At 39.6% G+C, this 17,073-nt stretch overlaps 1 protein-coding gene and 3 non-coding genes across 4 annotated transcripts; all 4 read right to left on the reverse strand.

Moving 5' to 3' along the window:
* Nucleotides 1-679: 679 nt before the first annotated feature.
* clptm1l (CLPTM1 like) lies at nt 680-11,006 on the reverse strand. Its single transcript, XM_030741057.1, has 18 exons — nt 10,751-11,006; nt 9,526-9,746; nt 9,283-9,377; nt 8,842-9,031; nt 8,464-8,657; nt 7,360-7,438; nt 7,001-7,118; nt 6,340-6,434; nt 6,028-6,112; nt 5,347-5,450; nt 5,065-5,130; nt 3,892-3,942; nt 3,727-3,809; nt 3,596-3,630; nt 3,449-3,504; nt 3,252-3,296; nt 2,925-3,040; nt 680-2,590 (listed from the first exon to the last, which is right to left on the reverse strand). The coding sequence occupies exons 2-18, from the start codon at nt 9,688-9,690 to the stop codon at nt 2,512-2,514; spliced, it is 1,656 nt and encodes a 551-aa protein (XP_030596917.1). The 5' UTR covers nt 9,691-9,746; nt 10,751-11,006; the 3' UTR covers nt 680-2,511.
* Nucleotides 11,007-11,980: 974 nt separating this feature from the next.
* On the reverse strand, nt 11,981-12,052 carry trnah-gug (transfer RNA histidin (anticodon GUG)). The gene has a single exon. It is a non-coding gene; the product is annotated as a tRNA-His (tRNA).
* Nucleotides 12,053-12,400: 348 nt separating this feature from the next.
* On the reverse strand, nt 12,401-12,472 carry trnah-gug (transfer RNA histidin (anticodon GUG)). The gene has a single exon. It is a non-coding gene; the product is annotated as a tRNA-His (tRNA).
* Nucleotides 12,473-13,076: 604 nt separating this feature from the next.
* Nucleotides 13,077-13,148, reverse strand: trnah-gug (transfer RNA histidin (anticodon GUG)). The gene has a single exon. It is a non-coding gene; the product is annotated as a tRNA-His (tRNA).
* Between the last annotated feature and the right edge of the window lie 3,925 nt (nt 13,149-17,073).

Consider the following 17,073-nt stretch of genomic DNA (forward strand, 5'->3'; position numbering starts at 1 on the left):
CGATAACAAATCGGAACTTTCTCGTATGCCTCTACAGAAATTCACCTGTCACTGGCAACAAAGTGGAACTTTGTAACATTACACACTTCAGCAGAATTCTAAAAGTGATGCGTTCAAGTGCATCACTTGTAGAATTTGCATTTCTGACAGTTTGTTTTAAATTCCCCATTTCCTTGATTCTACCCTCAGATGTTACAGTATATGCTCACTTTAAAAGTGGAACCCTTATGCCGGCTTCCAGCTTTACATTTTTATTTTGGTATTTTGCTAATCTTTAAACATTTCAGTACCATCCACTGTCTGAAACAAACCATTTTAGTTGCTGTCTCTTTAAGGTTGCCCTCTTTAACAAGCACACTTTCTGGCAAGTTTTGCAGAAGCAGATATAGAGCTTTAGGAAGCAAATGTTATCATGGGCTGTAATATAATATATGTATATCACTTATAAGCTGCCATCATCTCAATAAGTAGAAAAAAAAAATAAAAATACTGGAAACCTGATGCTGTAACAGCATGTGCAATAGAAAATCATAGGTCCCCTTTATGGCTCAGTCACACTAGAGTTTAAACAAAAAAAAAAAAAAAAAACACATCCAGACACACCACAACAACTAAAAAAATTAAAAAAAAAAAATCAATCAATCATTGCCCAGTGATTGCACCCCCCCCCCCCCACCCCTTTTTTTTTTTTTTTTTTTTTTTTTTTTGTATTCACCAACTGACTTCAAGTAATTGTTGTGACCAACTGGTTGCTCAGAAGTTGACATAAAAAGGCCTCAACCACTGGGTGGGCAATTTTTGATTACAAGGCGATTGCACACGTCACCTGGTGGGAGGCAAACCATCTCCAAACAATCCCGGTCCAACTTGCACTGACTGGAATCACTCTCAGATTGGTGAAGCTTTGCAAATAATTGCCGTCTAATTTATAGATGCAGACAGACTGCCAACAGGTCAAACTGCACCGATGACCATAACTCATCTGTGACACATCTAAGGGATGCTGAATGCAAGTAGTTAATGTAACCTTTTGTGCATGTAGACTGTAAAAGATTTGTGATTTTCACAGACTTATCCAAATGAATCACTGTATTATCACATGTAAATTGCTAACTTGACCCCATTCAATCACAAACTAACTATTATTGCCGAATCATTGCCATCCTGATGCACCACAATCGCTTTGAAGACAGCAACTGACTGCAACCCTGGTCCCCATGTTAAGCAACCATTTCAAAAGGCAACAAGATCACAAGTTCATTGCACACGGTCGCAATAATTTTGGTCGTGCTGCAATCTCAAGCCAGTGTTTTCCCCAGTGTGACTATAGCATTAAATATGATCATTCTTTGTCCCTGAATTGGCCAATGCCAACTTTGTCTATGTTCTGGCTACAATTTTATACAAAAAAAATCAAACTTTTAAAAAAAAGGGCCAGATTGTTAAGTTAGTGAGAAATGCTGAAACATAATTAGGATAATTTCATATAACAACATATTTAACTGAGCTAACAATGCATTCATGGAAGTTTCTGTATGGCTTACCTTTGCTTATTGCAGCTTTCATGTTATATTCCAATTACCATAAATGCCAGTTTACAATTTTAGAGATAGTGGCCACTTAAGCATAGAAGCTATAATTATGACTACAGCCTGATTTTTCTGAGAGCTTCTGGAATAATATTATGGAGCTGTCAGAATGCTTCATCTTTGCCAAAGTCCCTTTTTTGTCATAGCACAGTATTTGTATCCCTGCTGCCACACAGCTATCTTGATTTTACTTGACAGCCGTCTTATCTGGTAGGTATACAACAAGCAACTGGATTATGTCTTAGTGCATAAAGCTCTCCGCTCTCGCTCTGCACATCATATACTTCATTTATCAGCTCTCAGAGCAGGCTGAGCCAGACTTTTTCAAAACATCAATGTACCATCTTTCAAAATTATAAAAGATCCCTTTGTGCATTTAAAAAACTCAGAATACAACATTTATGGTGGTTCTCATGAGGTGGCTCCAGCTTAAACTGCAGCTTAGCTAAACAAAAATGAGCATTTGTAGACAGCCAAGCTGGCACCTAAAGTGATACCACAGGATGGAGCTGTTCCAGCAGACAACAAATGTGACTGGCTCTTTAAACCATCAAAACAAAAAAGGAAAATAAAAGGAAAAAAAAAAAAAAAAAAAAAAAAAAAACCCCAAAACAAACAAAAAACAAATTTAATTGCAGAATTAATTGCAGAGAAAGCTCAAAGTTGCCACCAACAGCTTCTGTAGTCGGTGTGTGCTCCGCCGTGTTAGACTCGAGCGTCTGCCTGAACGGTTGTAAACTCAGGTCATGAGCAGGTTTCAAGCAGTTCACACCAATTACATTACAAGTAGATTTTTTGCCAGTTGTTAGGTCAGTCTGAAGAGGGTCAGAGATTTAGCTCATAGATCTGATCACTGAGGAAACAAGACAGTACCCACAGATTCCAGATCACAGGAGTCAACTGCTCATCTTTTCTTTGTAGTCTACTGAGTCTTCCCTTTTGGTTTTTCATCATAAGACACTCCATATTCATTTACTCTCGTTTTGTCCACTGGGTAGAGCCTGGGGAAGGAAAGAGATAGCGTTAAGTCTGAAGGTGTGCATGCTTTTACCCCTCAACTCCGAAAGTGTCGTCGCCGACATGACATATGTCAAATGTCCTGCAGTTTGTGGACTTCTGGCAACATTTACTGTAATAATCCTATGTTGGGTGTGAAGCGCAATTTCTCAGCTTTCAGAAACTATTTGAATAGTTTGTGCATTTGCGTAATTACAGTAATACAAAGTACGCTTGATCAGACGTTTCAGCGGTGATACGCTCCATGTTAAAGGCAGGTAACAGGTGTATTGGCGGTGATGGCTCAGTGTTAATGGGTTAAGAAATGTGTACACATACCATCTCTGGTAAAGGTAGATGAGAAACACCACATCATCTCTGAAACAGGCCAGTCTGTGAGACGTTGGCATGGTGATGATGAAGGCAAACACGTCGTCGATGAAGGTGTTGAATGCCTGTTAATATGAAATATGAAAGTCAATGAACAGCAGCCTCTTTGCAACCACTCACAGAACACACATTTTCCCCTAGTGACCTATGGTTGCCAACCAATCTCTAGGCCTGCATGACTGAGGCCTTACCATTTTACAAAATAAAAGCTTTCTGAATCTGACCTCCATCCATTTGCGACACTTTTTACACAGTCAACAGGAAATGTGTTTTTACCTTATACATGAAGGCCTTCCAGGGCAAGTGGGCCACAGATTTCAGCTGTTGAATAAAGAACAGAGTTGAATACGTTAGCAGGATCTTTAAGAGATGAAAACTGGTAAACATACTTAAAATTGCAGTGGAAATTTTCAAACTGTAATCTGAGCATTTTCACTTCAAACAGGCCTTTTCATCTTTATAGTAAAACTGACCTTATAGTTGACAAATAGCTGAGGAAGCATGAAGAGGAAACCAAATGCATAAACACCTATAAAGTAAAGGGAAAAAAAAAATTATTGTGACTATTAACAGAGGCATTTTGTCTGTGTGCTAAGAGTATAAAGCATGGAGTGGCTTACCATTCACCAAGCTGTTAATCAACCATGAGTACCAACTAAAACAGAAAGGTGCACAATTAAAATGAGTAATGATCATGACTGAATGACTGGGTGAATCAGTATTGCTACTTACACCATTAACAGACTCCTACCTCTTATATCGTAAAAATATTAGCGCATAGACAGCCCCTCCAATACACAGTGGGTACAGGAGGTATGAGAGATACTTCATGCCCTACAGAAACACAAGGAAAGTGATGTGCTCAGATTGCCCGATCACACAGAAAGAACTGTTAACTAGTTGCGTCATGCCTTACCAGGGTATCATATTCTTCCGTTCTCCTCTCAGATTCATCTAATTTCCCAAACTTTAAACAGGACAGAAACACTCATTAGCACTCGTAAACCTGTACAGCTACAGTCAGTGCTGCGGAGGAAAAATGCTGACAAACAATTATAAATTAAAGCTTCCCAACTTAGCATTTAAAATTTATTAAAAGGCCCATCATGTTTTCTATTACAAATGTACACTGCATGAGTGTTTATCGTATTTGTGTAACGTGGCTAAAGTTCCATTATCTGCTCTGCGCCTTGTCAAAAGGTAGTAATTCAATACAGATATCATTACAGCAGAAAGCACTATAAGAGAATAAAACCAGCAGCTTAAAAAAAAAAAAAAAAAAAAAAAAAAAAAAAACCATGTGCAGCAGTCAGAAAAATCAGTACATTTACTATTTTGAGTCGGGTGTTGTAGTACATGATGCATAAGACTAGTTTCTACTGATTTACCCAGGGCTTTCCTTACACAGGGGAAAACAAAAAAAACCCACCACCAACAAAAACAAAACAAAAAAAAAAACCACCACCAACAAAAAAAAAAACACAAACACTATATGTACAAAAGTCTTGAGCCACCCCTCATTTCTTTATATTTAGCCAGGAAAATTGGAAATGGATGCAGTGACTTACTGACACGTGTGCAAACATACATGGAAGTACAGTGTATAAGGCCAAACAAACAAACAAAAAAAAGGGAACAAGTTATGTGTTTATTGACAGGCTGTTAGTAACAAAATGCCTAAAGATAGAATTCAAAAGTGGTTCTTTAAGTTGACAGTTATATGTAGACATAATATTGGTTCATCCCTTGAGTCAGGTGCCTTCTTAATGCTTGAATGAATGTTAAGGTCAGTGTTAAGTGGCTTAACAAACAAACAAAAATCCTGTGAAAATGATCAGCTACAAAGTCTGGACTGAAAATGAGTGAAAAAGCAACCAATGACCTTTCAGATAGCCTGGGGAACTATTGCTCAAAAAAATCTTGCTCCTTGGAAACAAAATATAAAGAAATGAGGGGTGGTTCAAGATTTTTGCACAGAACTGTAGCACAGAGAAAGAGAAAAAAAAACAAACAAAAGAAAATATAAAGTGGGTAGATACATGGCACAGAAGAGAAAAATTATTACAGACACAGACACATGCAGACATACCACAAATGTGGGTTTGCCTCCTTTCCAGAAAACCTGAATCTTAAAGGCCTTTTTCACTTTCCAGACCTGCAAAAACGACATTACCACACGTTATAAACCGCGTCCGACCCCTTAACCAAAGAGTTATTCCATTTAGACTCATTCTGAAGTGGGAATAAATGGTCTTATTTTGCACAATAACTATGAATTTATGCTTGTATACATTTCGCTTCATGCATGTTTCATGCTTCGTATGTGTGTGTGTGTGTGTGTGTGTGTGTGTGTGTGTGTGTGTGTACTTACTTCAATCATAGAGCCAATTCCTGCAGGTATGAGGACAAGCAGACTGGTCTGCTCGTCAAACAAATAGAGGAAAATCACTATGGTACTGAAGCATCGCCACAGCACTGAAATAGAGGCATAACAACACAAAATGTGAGACGGTAAATGGCTCTCCCAAAGTGACACTGATGACCAATCATTTGGTTCAGTTTACATCTCTTGATAACACTTTATCCAGCATGTTAGAAAAGCCTGTTTTCTAATTTTCCGACATTGGGAGACATTTGCAGTGTTATATCGTTTCACATTATATTTACTCCGGTGTTTTTCTGGCTGGCACTTCTCTAAAAATTCATAAATCAAAAGTCCCACAGTGCCAGCTCTGTGGATCCATCACTACAGAGCCAAAATTATTCAAAAACTATTAACGTACAAGTGCTCTCTCTTATAATGCTGTAGGTGACATTTTGTTGGCCAGCATGCAGATTCAGAATATGAAATCTTGTAGAGTCACCTATTCTGCACATTTTTCAAAACCATATTACAGGCTGACGGTTACAAAGTCTAATAGGAGCAGTTTATTTAGCTACTCATCATAAATGTATTCATGGTAGTATTTACAGCATTTTCCCCCCTCACTGTATAAACTGGGTTTTGAAGGAGTTGGTGTGAACATGAAACAGTGCTGAGGAGTTAACCAACCTGCTTTGCTGGACATTCCCACCATACTTTTCTTCTGCTTCCAGAAGCTGATGTCATTTTTGAAGGCCAGGAAGTCAAAGAGGAGCTGGAAAAGCATTCAGAGTTCAGAACATTGCAGTCCGCCTAGAGGCTTACATTTCACATCTTAAGCCTTAAAGTCACACAGTGGGGTCATTTGCAGAAGCCTCGAGTCTTAAAGAAAACACCTCAGTCCACAAATGTGTTTGTTTTACACAGAAGCATGGAAGTAACAAGATGAAACAAAGACAAAAAAAAAAAAAGTCCATTCTAAAACTCTGCAGCCACACTCACATGAAAGGCAGCAACAAAGAAGGTGAGGGCCAGGAAATACAGGTTGGTATCCACAAAAATCCCTTTAATCTCATCAGCATCCTTCTCTGTGAACCCTGCAAAGACCGATACAGACAAACACATGTTACTGGTCACTATACACTCACATCATGGATAAAAAGCCAACAAATCTGCAGAAACTGTGTGAGGCCATCATGTCAACATGGACCAAAATCTCTGAATCTATGCCATTTAGAAATTAAGGCAGCTCTGAAGGCCTAAGAGGGCCCAACCCAGCACTAGCAAGGTCTACTTAATCAAGTGGCTGTTGAGTGTATACTGTCACTGAAGCGGTTTTCAGAATTGGGTCAGGACATTGCCCAGAGATGTCCTTTCTTACATGTAGCACACAGCAGGAGACACTTTCACACTAATAGAAATACTGCTTGGATAGAGGATGTAGGGGGACGACTGCAAATACACCGCACCATCACCTGCAATATTCTCACATCGATGCAGTCGTATGTCACTGACACTTTGCACTAGGGAGCTGATAGGATAAAAATTGCTTAATGTCTTATCGAGCATCAAACATTCGCGTTCTCACAGGAAGCGCCATCAGGTCTCTCAGAAATTTCAGGGCTGCAGTGAACGTGTGAAATTAAGCAAGAGATTAACGTACCCAACTGCTGCAGAGAGTAAACAGCATCTTGCATGTGGATCCAGAATCGAAGTCTGCCCAGAGAGATTGAGTCGTAGGAGATGATCAGAGGAAGCTCTGTAGTGGTACTGTTGATCTCCTACACACACACACACACACACACACCATTTCAAAACAGTTTCCTATAATGAGCTTCTCCAGCATGCATTCACTAACACATTAATATTGTGGCCTCATAAACTCATTGTCCTCTAACCAGGTTCAGTAAGCAAATAAGATGAATAATAGAAAAAGTATTGCATTTGAAAATCTGCCACTGGGTCTACCTGCCAGGGAGTTGCAGTCTGTTGCATAATATTTATTTAAAATTGAAAACTTACCACGAGGTCCTTGACCCGGTTGCTGAGCTGATCAACAAACAGCAGAGGTAGATACACCATCTTCTTCCCATTCTGAAACCTGGAACACATGCAGATAAAACATTTTATGAAGCCTTTGATCTTAATGACAAGTCTGTAATTGGTTACAAGTACAGCCAGTACAACAGTATGACAGCTCCACTCAAAGCATCATTTTCTTTTTCTCGCCTCGACTATTGAAATGCTCTTTATGTCGGCATCAATCAGAGCTCACTTCACCAACACTGGCTGAATCAGAAAGCTACTGCTTGGATTTTAATTGGCATGAAGAAATATGAACACATTACTCTAAAATCATACTGATTTTAAAATTTTACTCATCACTTCTAAAACATCATTTGGTCCCGCTCCAAAGTACACAGAGGACTTTTTAACCCCTTACAAGCCAGGGTGTTTACTTAAGATAATCCTTTATGCCCCGTATTGGGGGAAATTAACAGTGCTGCAAACAGCAAAGGGACAACAGAACACTCAGTACAAAAATCAAGACTAAATATATAAAAATGTAAGAGAAAAATAGGTAAACACTCTACAATCTCTGAACATTATATACACACACACACACACACACACACACACATTTAGTAAAATGAATAATTATTGCACATGAACATTTATTGCATCTGTTAACTGCACATGAACCTTATTATTATTATTATTGTTAAGTTTGAGTGAAATGAGTAGAATAGTGAATGATAAATAGTCCACTGTGGGTCAATGCTGGTTGTAAAGTCTGACAGCAGCAGGAAGGAAGGACCTATGATAACGCTCTTTACAAATGTTGGATGAAGCAGTCGCTCACTGAAGGAACTACCCAGTGCTGCCACAGTCCTATGCATGGATTATGATGAAGATTTGAGGATGGGGCTCTGCTGGTTATCTTGATGTCTTGGCCGCTAAAGTACGAAGGCCGGGCCTTACTTTAGAGCTCCCAAACTGTCTGCCCATTGAGATCAGAATGCCAACTTCTTGATTGTCTTTTAAACCTCTTCTTAAAACATTAACATCCCTGAATATCAATTTTCTCTTACAGTGCAACATGCGTTTGTGTATCCACCATCTTACACTCTGAGGTATCTGTGGACATCACTTGGGAGGTATTCTCTGTCGAACAGAAAGTGGTCGCTGACCATGTTGAGAGTGAGGCGGGAGCGCCAGTGTGAAACCGGGTGGTCTGACGCAGAGGTGGCTCCATCTCTGGCTCCACCCCTTGCTGGTGCGTCGTGCTGTTTCTTCTGTTGGCCGCCTTCTTTCTGACCCTGTGTGACCGTACAGACAGGGGAAGAGTTTTGCAATCAAATTAAAGCTTGATAAACGTAGCAAAACTGCTCTGCATGTTTGCACTGTGCGGATCCTTTTCAAAACAAACTAGAATTTCACATAATTGTTAACCAAAAGGAACAAAAGCAAGACTTTGTGTGTTGATTTTCTGCAGTATGGTACCTGTGTTTGAGCCTCTCCAGATATCAGAGAGATTTCAGGTGGTTTAGGGACCATATATGTGGTGAGCTGAGCAACAAAGTGGACCTGTCGTGGATCGTGCCATGGATCATAGGCAGCTTGATGGACAAATATTAGTGCGTATAGAGTTCCATTATTACGAGTTTTCTTAGGAAGGGAAACATTGAGTGTCCTGTGGGGAAGATGTAGAAGAAAAGAAATGAAAATAAACAAAACAAAAAAGTAAATACTTCAGTTTCTCAGAACGCTTCAATAAAATTTCCTTTGGAAAACCCTCTGTTTTACATATCTGAGATATGATTAACATTGTGTCATACCACAAGAGGCTATGCATTCTATTCAATGTCTATTTTGATTTAATAGCTTTTCACTTTGAGGTCTTGAGTCAGAATCTCTTCATTTCCAACTATTTAATCCACCAACCTTTCAAACTTGCTGCTGACATCAAAGTTCTCCTCTTTGTGGATCAGAGTATGGCCTCCTTCTGCATTTGGCCGCAGTGAGGTGTAGATACTCAGCTAACAAACAAACAAACATGTAACCAGTGTTCTTATTATTTAAACTTACATAAACTGCTAATCAAACCACAGCCAACCACACAAGAGAAAAAAAGAAAACAAACAGAATCAAGCCTAACCAGAGAGACTATCCACCCACATAACTGACCTGCAGTTTGGGGTTCCCAGCCAGGAAGGGTATGATGCAGTTGGCACCTTTGGGGTTGTTGCAGGGTTTGGTGTAGACGATCCCGTACATCACCCAGCAGGTGTGGAGCACGTAGACCACAAACACTCCCACGATCAGGGTGGTGAATGATGTTTTCAGAAACATGATGCTTGCGTCGTTTCGTCGTCTCCCTCAGCTATCTGAGCGGCAGGGCCATATGTCTGCAAATGAGCCGATACACGGGGAGGATTAGATTTAAGTGTGAAGATTAAATGAGGAACTCTTTATTTAAATGCCAGTAATGCACTGGGCAATAACTTGACTTGTCTTGGCCTTACAAAGAAAAAGTTGTGAAAAAGAGTCAATTTATTTGCCAAGTATTTTAAATCAGTGTGGGTTACAGCAGGTCAAGAACATTTGCCAAAACTTGCTCTTCCAGTTTTACCACACAGTCATTAGCAGGATGAAAGTGGGCCCTCAGATTAAGATAGATTAAATGGTAGGTGATGTGATGATAGTGAAATTTAGGCCTGAGTTTTTTCCTGCTGCCACACCTAAATAAAAGAATTATCGTTAATGCTTGCAGCACGGTGGTTAGTACTGCTGCCACACAGCAAGAAGGTCCTGCGCTCGAATCCACCATCTGGCCGGAGCCTTTCTGTGTGGCGTTTGCGTGTTCTCCCCCGTGTCTGCGTAGGCTCTGTCCGGGTACTCCGGCTTCCTCCCACAGTCCAATGACATGCAGTCAGTTAGTGTGGTTAGGTTAATTGGTCATTCTAAATTGCTCATAAGTGTGAGTGTGAATGGTTGTCGGTCTGTGTTAGCTCTTCGACAGACTGGCGACCTGTGCAGGGTGTACCCTGCCTCTCGCCCTATGGCAGCTGGGATAGGCTCGAGGCCCCCCGCTATAGAAAATTATAGACGTATTGTTAACACATTGGAGACTCAGATCTCCCACGGACTGATCCTTTTTCGTCGGGTTGTAGTAAACACACACACCTGTTTTTACTCACCGTAAAAGCACCAAATTGATTGCTGAAGCCCTTTAACTACTTCAAACTATGAGACACCTGCTGTCAGGTTTTCCATATGGTCGCATCAGCATGTGTTTTCTATGTGTGGTGATTATCTGCTGCCTTCTCACATTAGTGATGCGAATCCTGAACGGTTTTGTCTCAAATATCGGGGCACATAACATAAGTAAAATCCACACATTAAACATTACCGGTGTTTAAACTGGCAGACTGTCGATGACAGGACGCTCTCAGCTGGATCACTGGCTGCCCATCCGTCCATCCACTTTACAAAACCCTGTCAGGAACCTCAGCTCGACCGCATCGTTTCTTCAGAACCGCACACTGCTTTCACCTTAAGACATCTGCTGGACGCTGACCTCGGCGCTCCTTTCAAGCAGAAAAGAAAAAGCTAGATCCAGAAATCACTAACTGGAAGTATGAGGTGGCTTTATATTTCCGCCATTCGCTTCCTTATTAGTTTTTTGGGCGAGATTTGAGGAAGAGGTAACGCGAGATTTGACGTCATTGAGGGGATTTGAGCGGGAACAAATATTAGTATTTCACCTTTTCTTTTTCTTTTCTATTTTAAAATCAAAGCAAGCATTTGTACACAAAACATTTTTATGTATAATTTGCATAATTTGTATTCAGTTAATTTAATTCTGATCATTCACGGAAAACAGGAATTTTATAACACATTTATTGAATATTTACAAATCTGTAACTACAGTTAATTGCTCCACAGTCAGATATGAAATTCCAGGTGACTGAGAAATGTCTGAAGGAAGAAAAACATTTTTGCCCCTGACAGTGTGTCTCTGTATGTGTGTGTTTAATAACTGACTGACAGAAAAATGTTGTTCCATACACATAGTGGCTTTCATTTGGAAAAGGCAAAGCCCAAATGAAAACCATGAATTGCAGTACTAAGCAAAAAATTTATTTGCACTGAAAAACTCGTTACAGAACAATAAAACAGAACACCAAAACAAAAGAAGCAAATAAAAGGTAAAAGATTGGAGTGGGGATTTATTTATTTATTTAGCTTATTTTAGAAACACCTGGTTTTGCTTTGGAGGTTTTAAGTATATTCCAGATTAGGATTTCAAATCTATCTTTTAGCCGATAATGCGCTTACTGTCAGTGCATAGTTGGTACTTTTGCTTCTTCACGATTCTTTGTGTTTCATGTGGTCACACAAGAGCATTTTTTTTTTTTTTACTGACTTTCATACATTTTACAGGGTAATGTTTACAAGTGTGTAGAGCTTTGCAAAAATAGCCTCCTTACAAAGGCAGTGGGGGAAAAAAACTCTATAACCTAAAATGAACGTCACGTTATAGTCTGCTAAAGCGGAAATTGGTCTGGCATAATATCAACGATTTAATTTATAGCAAAAACGTGGATTTGTTTTGAACATCCGCACGTGCCACGGGAAATGCCGTGACCCGGATTCGAACCGGGGTTGCTGCGGCCACAACGCAGAGTACTAACCACTATACGATCACGGCCTACTCTCTGAACCCCCTGGTTGCACGATCTGGAGTGACGTATTGAGCCGTATTAAGAATCAGAAATGAGTTTTGTGATCTGTAACCTCCAGTCTCAAGGAGTCCATTATAATTACGTTAAGCTGGGCTGTGCAATTTCAATTTGAAGAGTGTTTTGGACTGACTCATTTCACTTATAACGCCAGTGGATTCTAAAAGTGCATTCATTCAAGTACATTTTAAACTAGCTAATGATTTTAACTGCCCGGTGAAGCCTCTATCTTTGATTTCATTCCTTTTTCTTTTTTGTTTTGCTATTTTGACACATCATTTCTTATATAATTTGCAGTAAAGGCGCGCTGATTAAAATGCCGTGACCCGGATTCGAACCGGGGTTGCTGCGGCCACAACGCAGAGTACTAACCACTATACGATCACGGCGTGCCGCTTTCACACCAAGCACGCAGCGACTTACCATCACTCAACAAGAAAATCCGATGACTGCTATGGGCTCTTAATAATTCCCAATGTAGGAGATTTTTATTGTTTTAACAAACAACATCAAACACTTCGACGCAGACTAATAAAATTCTTAGAATGGCACGAGGAATCCTCACTGGCTTGGCCAGTTAAACTTACACATAGCATACACATGACGTTGCTCAGAAATGTTACCGGGGATTCAAATTTAAGGTTATATGCCCCCCCCGAAAAAAAAAAAAGAAAGAAAGAAAGAAAGAAAAGTAATTAATAGTTGTTTATCAGAAACTTATCAAAACCATAAAGTTTTCATTGAGAATCAAGAAACCTGTGCATTTCTTCCAGTGCATGTCCAATGGCCATAATAATAAAGTCAACTGTACCAAAACTGCTTTCAGAATATTAGCATCAGCATCCTATTTGAACATTTGGATCACATTTTTTATTTCCTCTGTTCCTGTACTGCAGTAATAGAAAGTAAATAACTGGACTCATTGCTCTCGTTCTTTTCCCATTATTAACGAAAGATTAACAACAAGCAAGGTGCTTGGAAGGAAAGGACAGCTGCCGTGACCCGGATTCGAACCGGGGTTGCTGCGGCCACAACGCAGAGTACTAACCACTATACGATCACGGCGTCTCTGTGACCAGTTAAGGAAAAAAAAATGACATAGCAGATTTGTCTTCAGAAAAACTTTTTTTTTTTTTTTTTTTACCCCCCCATCCCAGCGGCACTTCAAAAACAAAATAACCAACAGATTAATTCTGCACCTGCATCACATTTTTGTGCTGGGATTGCAGGGTTTGACTGGATGCTTCATGTCCACCCTGCTGTGTTGGAGGACACAATGAAAATGGCTTCAAAATCTTCAGCATCTCTATTTCTATATTTCATGACATTGTTTTGTCAGAGCCGCTTGCTGTTTAGAGAAGATAGGAGTTTGCTGTTCCACAAAGAATCTGCAGAGACTGTTTTCCCGATTACCATTCCACAAACAAGATGGGGGGGGGGGGGGGTTATCACAGTTGCTTGAATTGCATCTGAAATTACTTTTCTTTGTCTTGATCTTCTTGTCCCCTTCCTCTGTCCTCATCCACTGCATCTTACAAGCACTCTTCCTCCTGTGCCCTTGGATTGTTTTCATCTGCATTGATATTCAGCTTCAACTCAGTGCTGCCCTTGCACTCTGGTTTATTTGGTTTCGGGACACCGAAAGAACAAATGTGAACAATTTTGTACCTTTGTGTAAAAGTAATAGATTATATACCAGTAGAAGCTCTGCAGCTGTGCTTAGCTAGTGTCGGTGAAACTGAGATCGATAAATTTGGTCCAACTTGGTAAGATTTCTAACAATAAAGGGATTGATTCAAACAACAGCGCTGCCATGACGCTGCCTCCTCTCCGGAGACAATGAAGGGACATGTTCTGTATATTTTCCAGCTGTCTCTGCTCTTGTTGTGGTTACCAAAAATCCCTGACCCAACTGGCCCACGTGAAACAGATATAAAACTGAGCCAGGTTCTGTTTATCATTGTAATTGTCTTCTCATTCTCATGCATAAATAAATGATTTACCTCCTAAAAAGTGTATGAAATCTTTTTCTGCATTTCCATTCATTAAAACAGAGTTCATGCATGCATCATTTGCTTTAATTACATTTTCCACATGTACAAATTTTACAGAGGTTGTGTATTAAACAGTCAGAGTGAAAATAATAACCTTGCCAGCGCAGGCTCATGGAAGGTTGCCTGAGGGCAAAATAATCCAAAAGCTAACACCAATTTATCTCACATCACCTCAGGCAGGCAAAATATTACAACGATAAGTGTTTTTTTTTTCTTTATGCCTTCAGTGTACCTGTGAAATAGTCTTAGTGCTCTGAAGCAGCCATTTGTTTTTTCTTTCTTGTCTTCATCCAAATCTACAACAGCCACTTTGAAATTTACCCCGTTTGTCTCTAAATGGGTTCATGACCCCTTTACTGTAATAATGAATGGGTCAGGCTCTCTTATGATCAAGCTGTCCTGAATGTAACTTCAGACTGGGTACACTTATGGAGTCCTTGAGCCGCTTGGAGATTTCCTCCATTGCGTGCGCCACAGTCTCAGTCCTCGGCCCTCTGCAGTTAACCTGGGGTATCTGCTGTGTCAATAGTAGATTACAATTTGTCTGAGAGGCCCTCTAACCTCATCAGGATACTGTATGTGGAATATATGAATTCTGGAAGTGCTCTGTGGGCAAATTTCCCAGCTGAACATCACTTCATAAATCTTCAGTTGGATATAATTAGACTTCCTGTGACCCTCACCTGTCTTTGGTTCATCTCTCCTTAGCTGAACTCTCTGTACACCAGTGACTGCATCACTTGCTTTAGGCTTGTCACATGGGTTACATTTGAAGAAGGTGAAAAAACTTTAAAAATGTGAAGTGTTACTCTTGTACACGAGGTCTGGACCAGCTCTCTGTTCCCAAAGAGTGCACAGACTTGGAAGCTCAGTGGGGGGAACAGGCCTGCCTTCTTACTGCCTATCTTGCTACCTCTAGTAATGCACCCACAGTCAGTTACTGTTACAAGCACAAACACTTTAACAGCAGCTCTCCCCTTAATGAGAGGTTTTATTTTAGCGGCCAGAAAGATCTGTTACTTTCATTTGCTCAAACAGCCTGTTAGAAGCACTGAAAAGTTGTAATGCTTCTACACAAGATTTGACCTTTACTGTTCAATGAAGTTTAAAAGGTCAATGCCTGCAGTTTAGCCTTTCTGTAAACTGAGTATTTATTTAACCATTTAATCTTAAAGTTATTTCTCAGTCAGAAAGCCAATGAAACTTAGAAATGTTGTGTCGCAAGTCTTCTGCAAAATATAACCGATTTACAGTGACTTTTGCCCCCTAAGAAGAACAAGAAGAAAAAGGAAAGAAAAAATACTTTTGTTTTAAATATATATATATATATATATATGCTTTTCCTGCTTGCTGTTTGTTACATTTTTACTGTTTTTCTTTGGCATTTGGTTTAAATAAATATTTGAAACTTTACAAAATTGCTGAAATTGGATAAATTGGAATTGTTGGTCTGAGTGTTTCAGAAACTGCTGACCTACTGGAATTTTCCCACACAGCCATCTCTAGGGTTTACAGAGAATGGTCCAAAAAGGGGAAATATCTAGTGAGCAGCAGTTTTCTGAGTGAAAATACCTTGTTGATGTCAGAGGTCAGAGGAGAATGGCCAGACTACTTCAAGCTTTAGTAGTGAAGCATGCATAGAAACAATAGCAGTGTACATAAAAACAATGATAAAAGCTGATGTGAGGGAGGAAATGCTTTACTGATTTGAAAATTGTGCCAAACTGACTGAGAAAAACTATAATTTGCACTTTTATTACAGGACTTTTGCTTGAATTTGTAAGATGAAGCACAGGCCTTTCACGCAGTCTAAAATTTGGTGTTCCATCAGTTAGTTTTATTTTGGAGACTCAACACTATTTTCTGACTGGCGCTCCGTGAAAAGTGTGCTTGAACAGAAGCGATCTCTATTACAACAAGTTTCCCAAAGTAATGAAATACTTAGTGTGTGTTTCTGAGCCTCTGGGTGGAACAGTATGTCAGGCGCCATTTAAAATATATGACAGAGAGGGCAGAACTGTCCCCTGATGCATTCCACACCCATTTACTTGTCAGATGTGATTAAAAGGCTTCAGCCTATCCCCTACCAGTGATCTACTTGTTCTCTTCCCTCAGGAAGTCTGAGTTACATTATCTAAATTGCTAAATTTCTTGTCCGCTGTAAGTCAGAGAGCAGGCAGGTTCTTCTCACTGTTTCTGCGTCTCACTTTGAGACTAACGGTCACACAGAGTTTTTGCTCTCAGGGCCTCCAGACTCTGAAATACTCTGTCTGGAAGTTTCACACCTGCAGGCTCGGGTCTTTTAAATCACTTTTCCTCTTACTTTTATTCATGAATATAAAGACTTATGTTAATGTCACACATTGCATTAACACTTGCGAGTAATTCATTTTTTTTTTTTTTGCACATTTTTTTTGCACAGAACTTTAGATTATATGAAGCTGAGCATTATCCCATTATGGCAATAGGCAAAATATGGCAAAGTAATATAAGCATTCAAACCTAGACCATCAAAATAATATCACCCAATATTTCAGTATTTGACAAGTGGTTGAGAAACTGGATGGATGGACAATTTATAAAAAATGTAGTGCACTGTTTTTTTCAGGTGAAAAAGTATTAATTTGTTGTTGTTATTATTATTATTATTATGAGGTTTAATTTGAACATTATCATACGAGTTTATAGTAACCTTGGTGGCAGTAGTTTAATATTTCACCACTTAGTGGCGCAACTGCTCCACATACAAAAAATAAATAAATAATTTAAAAAAATAGAAGGATTCAATTGTGTCATTAACCATTCTGAGCCCGCAATCCCCTCTCTCTTTTTCGGTTTCTTTCCGTATGTATGTCTGTATCTCTGTCCTTCCTCGATACTCTGCTATGATCCATAATCACCACTCCATGTGTCTCCATCAGCATCCATCATTCTTT

Source organism: Archocentrus centrarchus, chromosome 11 (assembly GCF_007364275.1).
Source record: "Archocentrus centrarchus isolate MPI-CPG fArcCen1 chromosome 11, fArcCen1, whole genome shotgun sequence".
NCBI classification, from domain to species: Eukaryota; Metazoa; Chordata; class Actinopteri; order Cichliformes; family Cichlidae; genus Archocentrus; species Archocentrus centrarchus.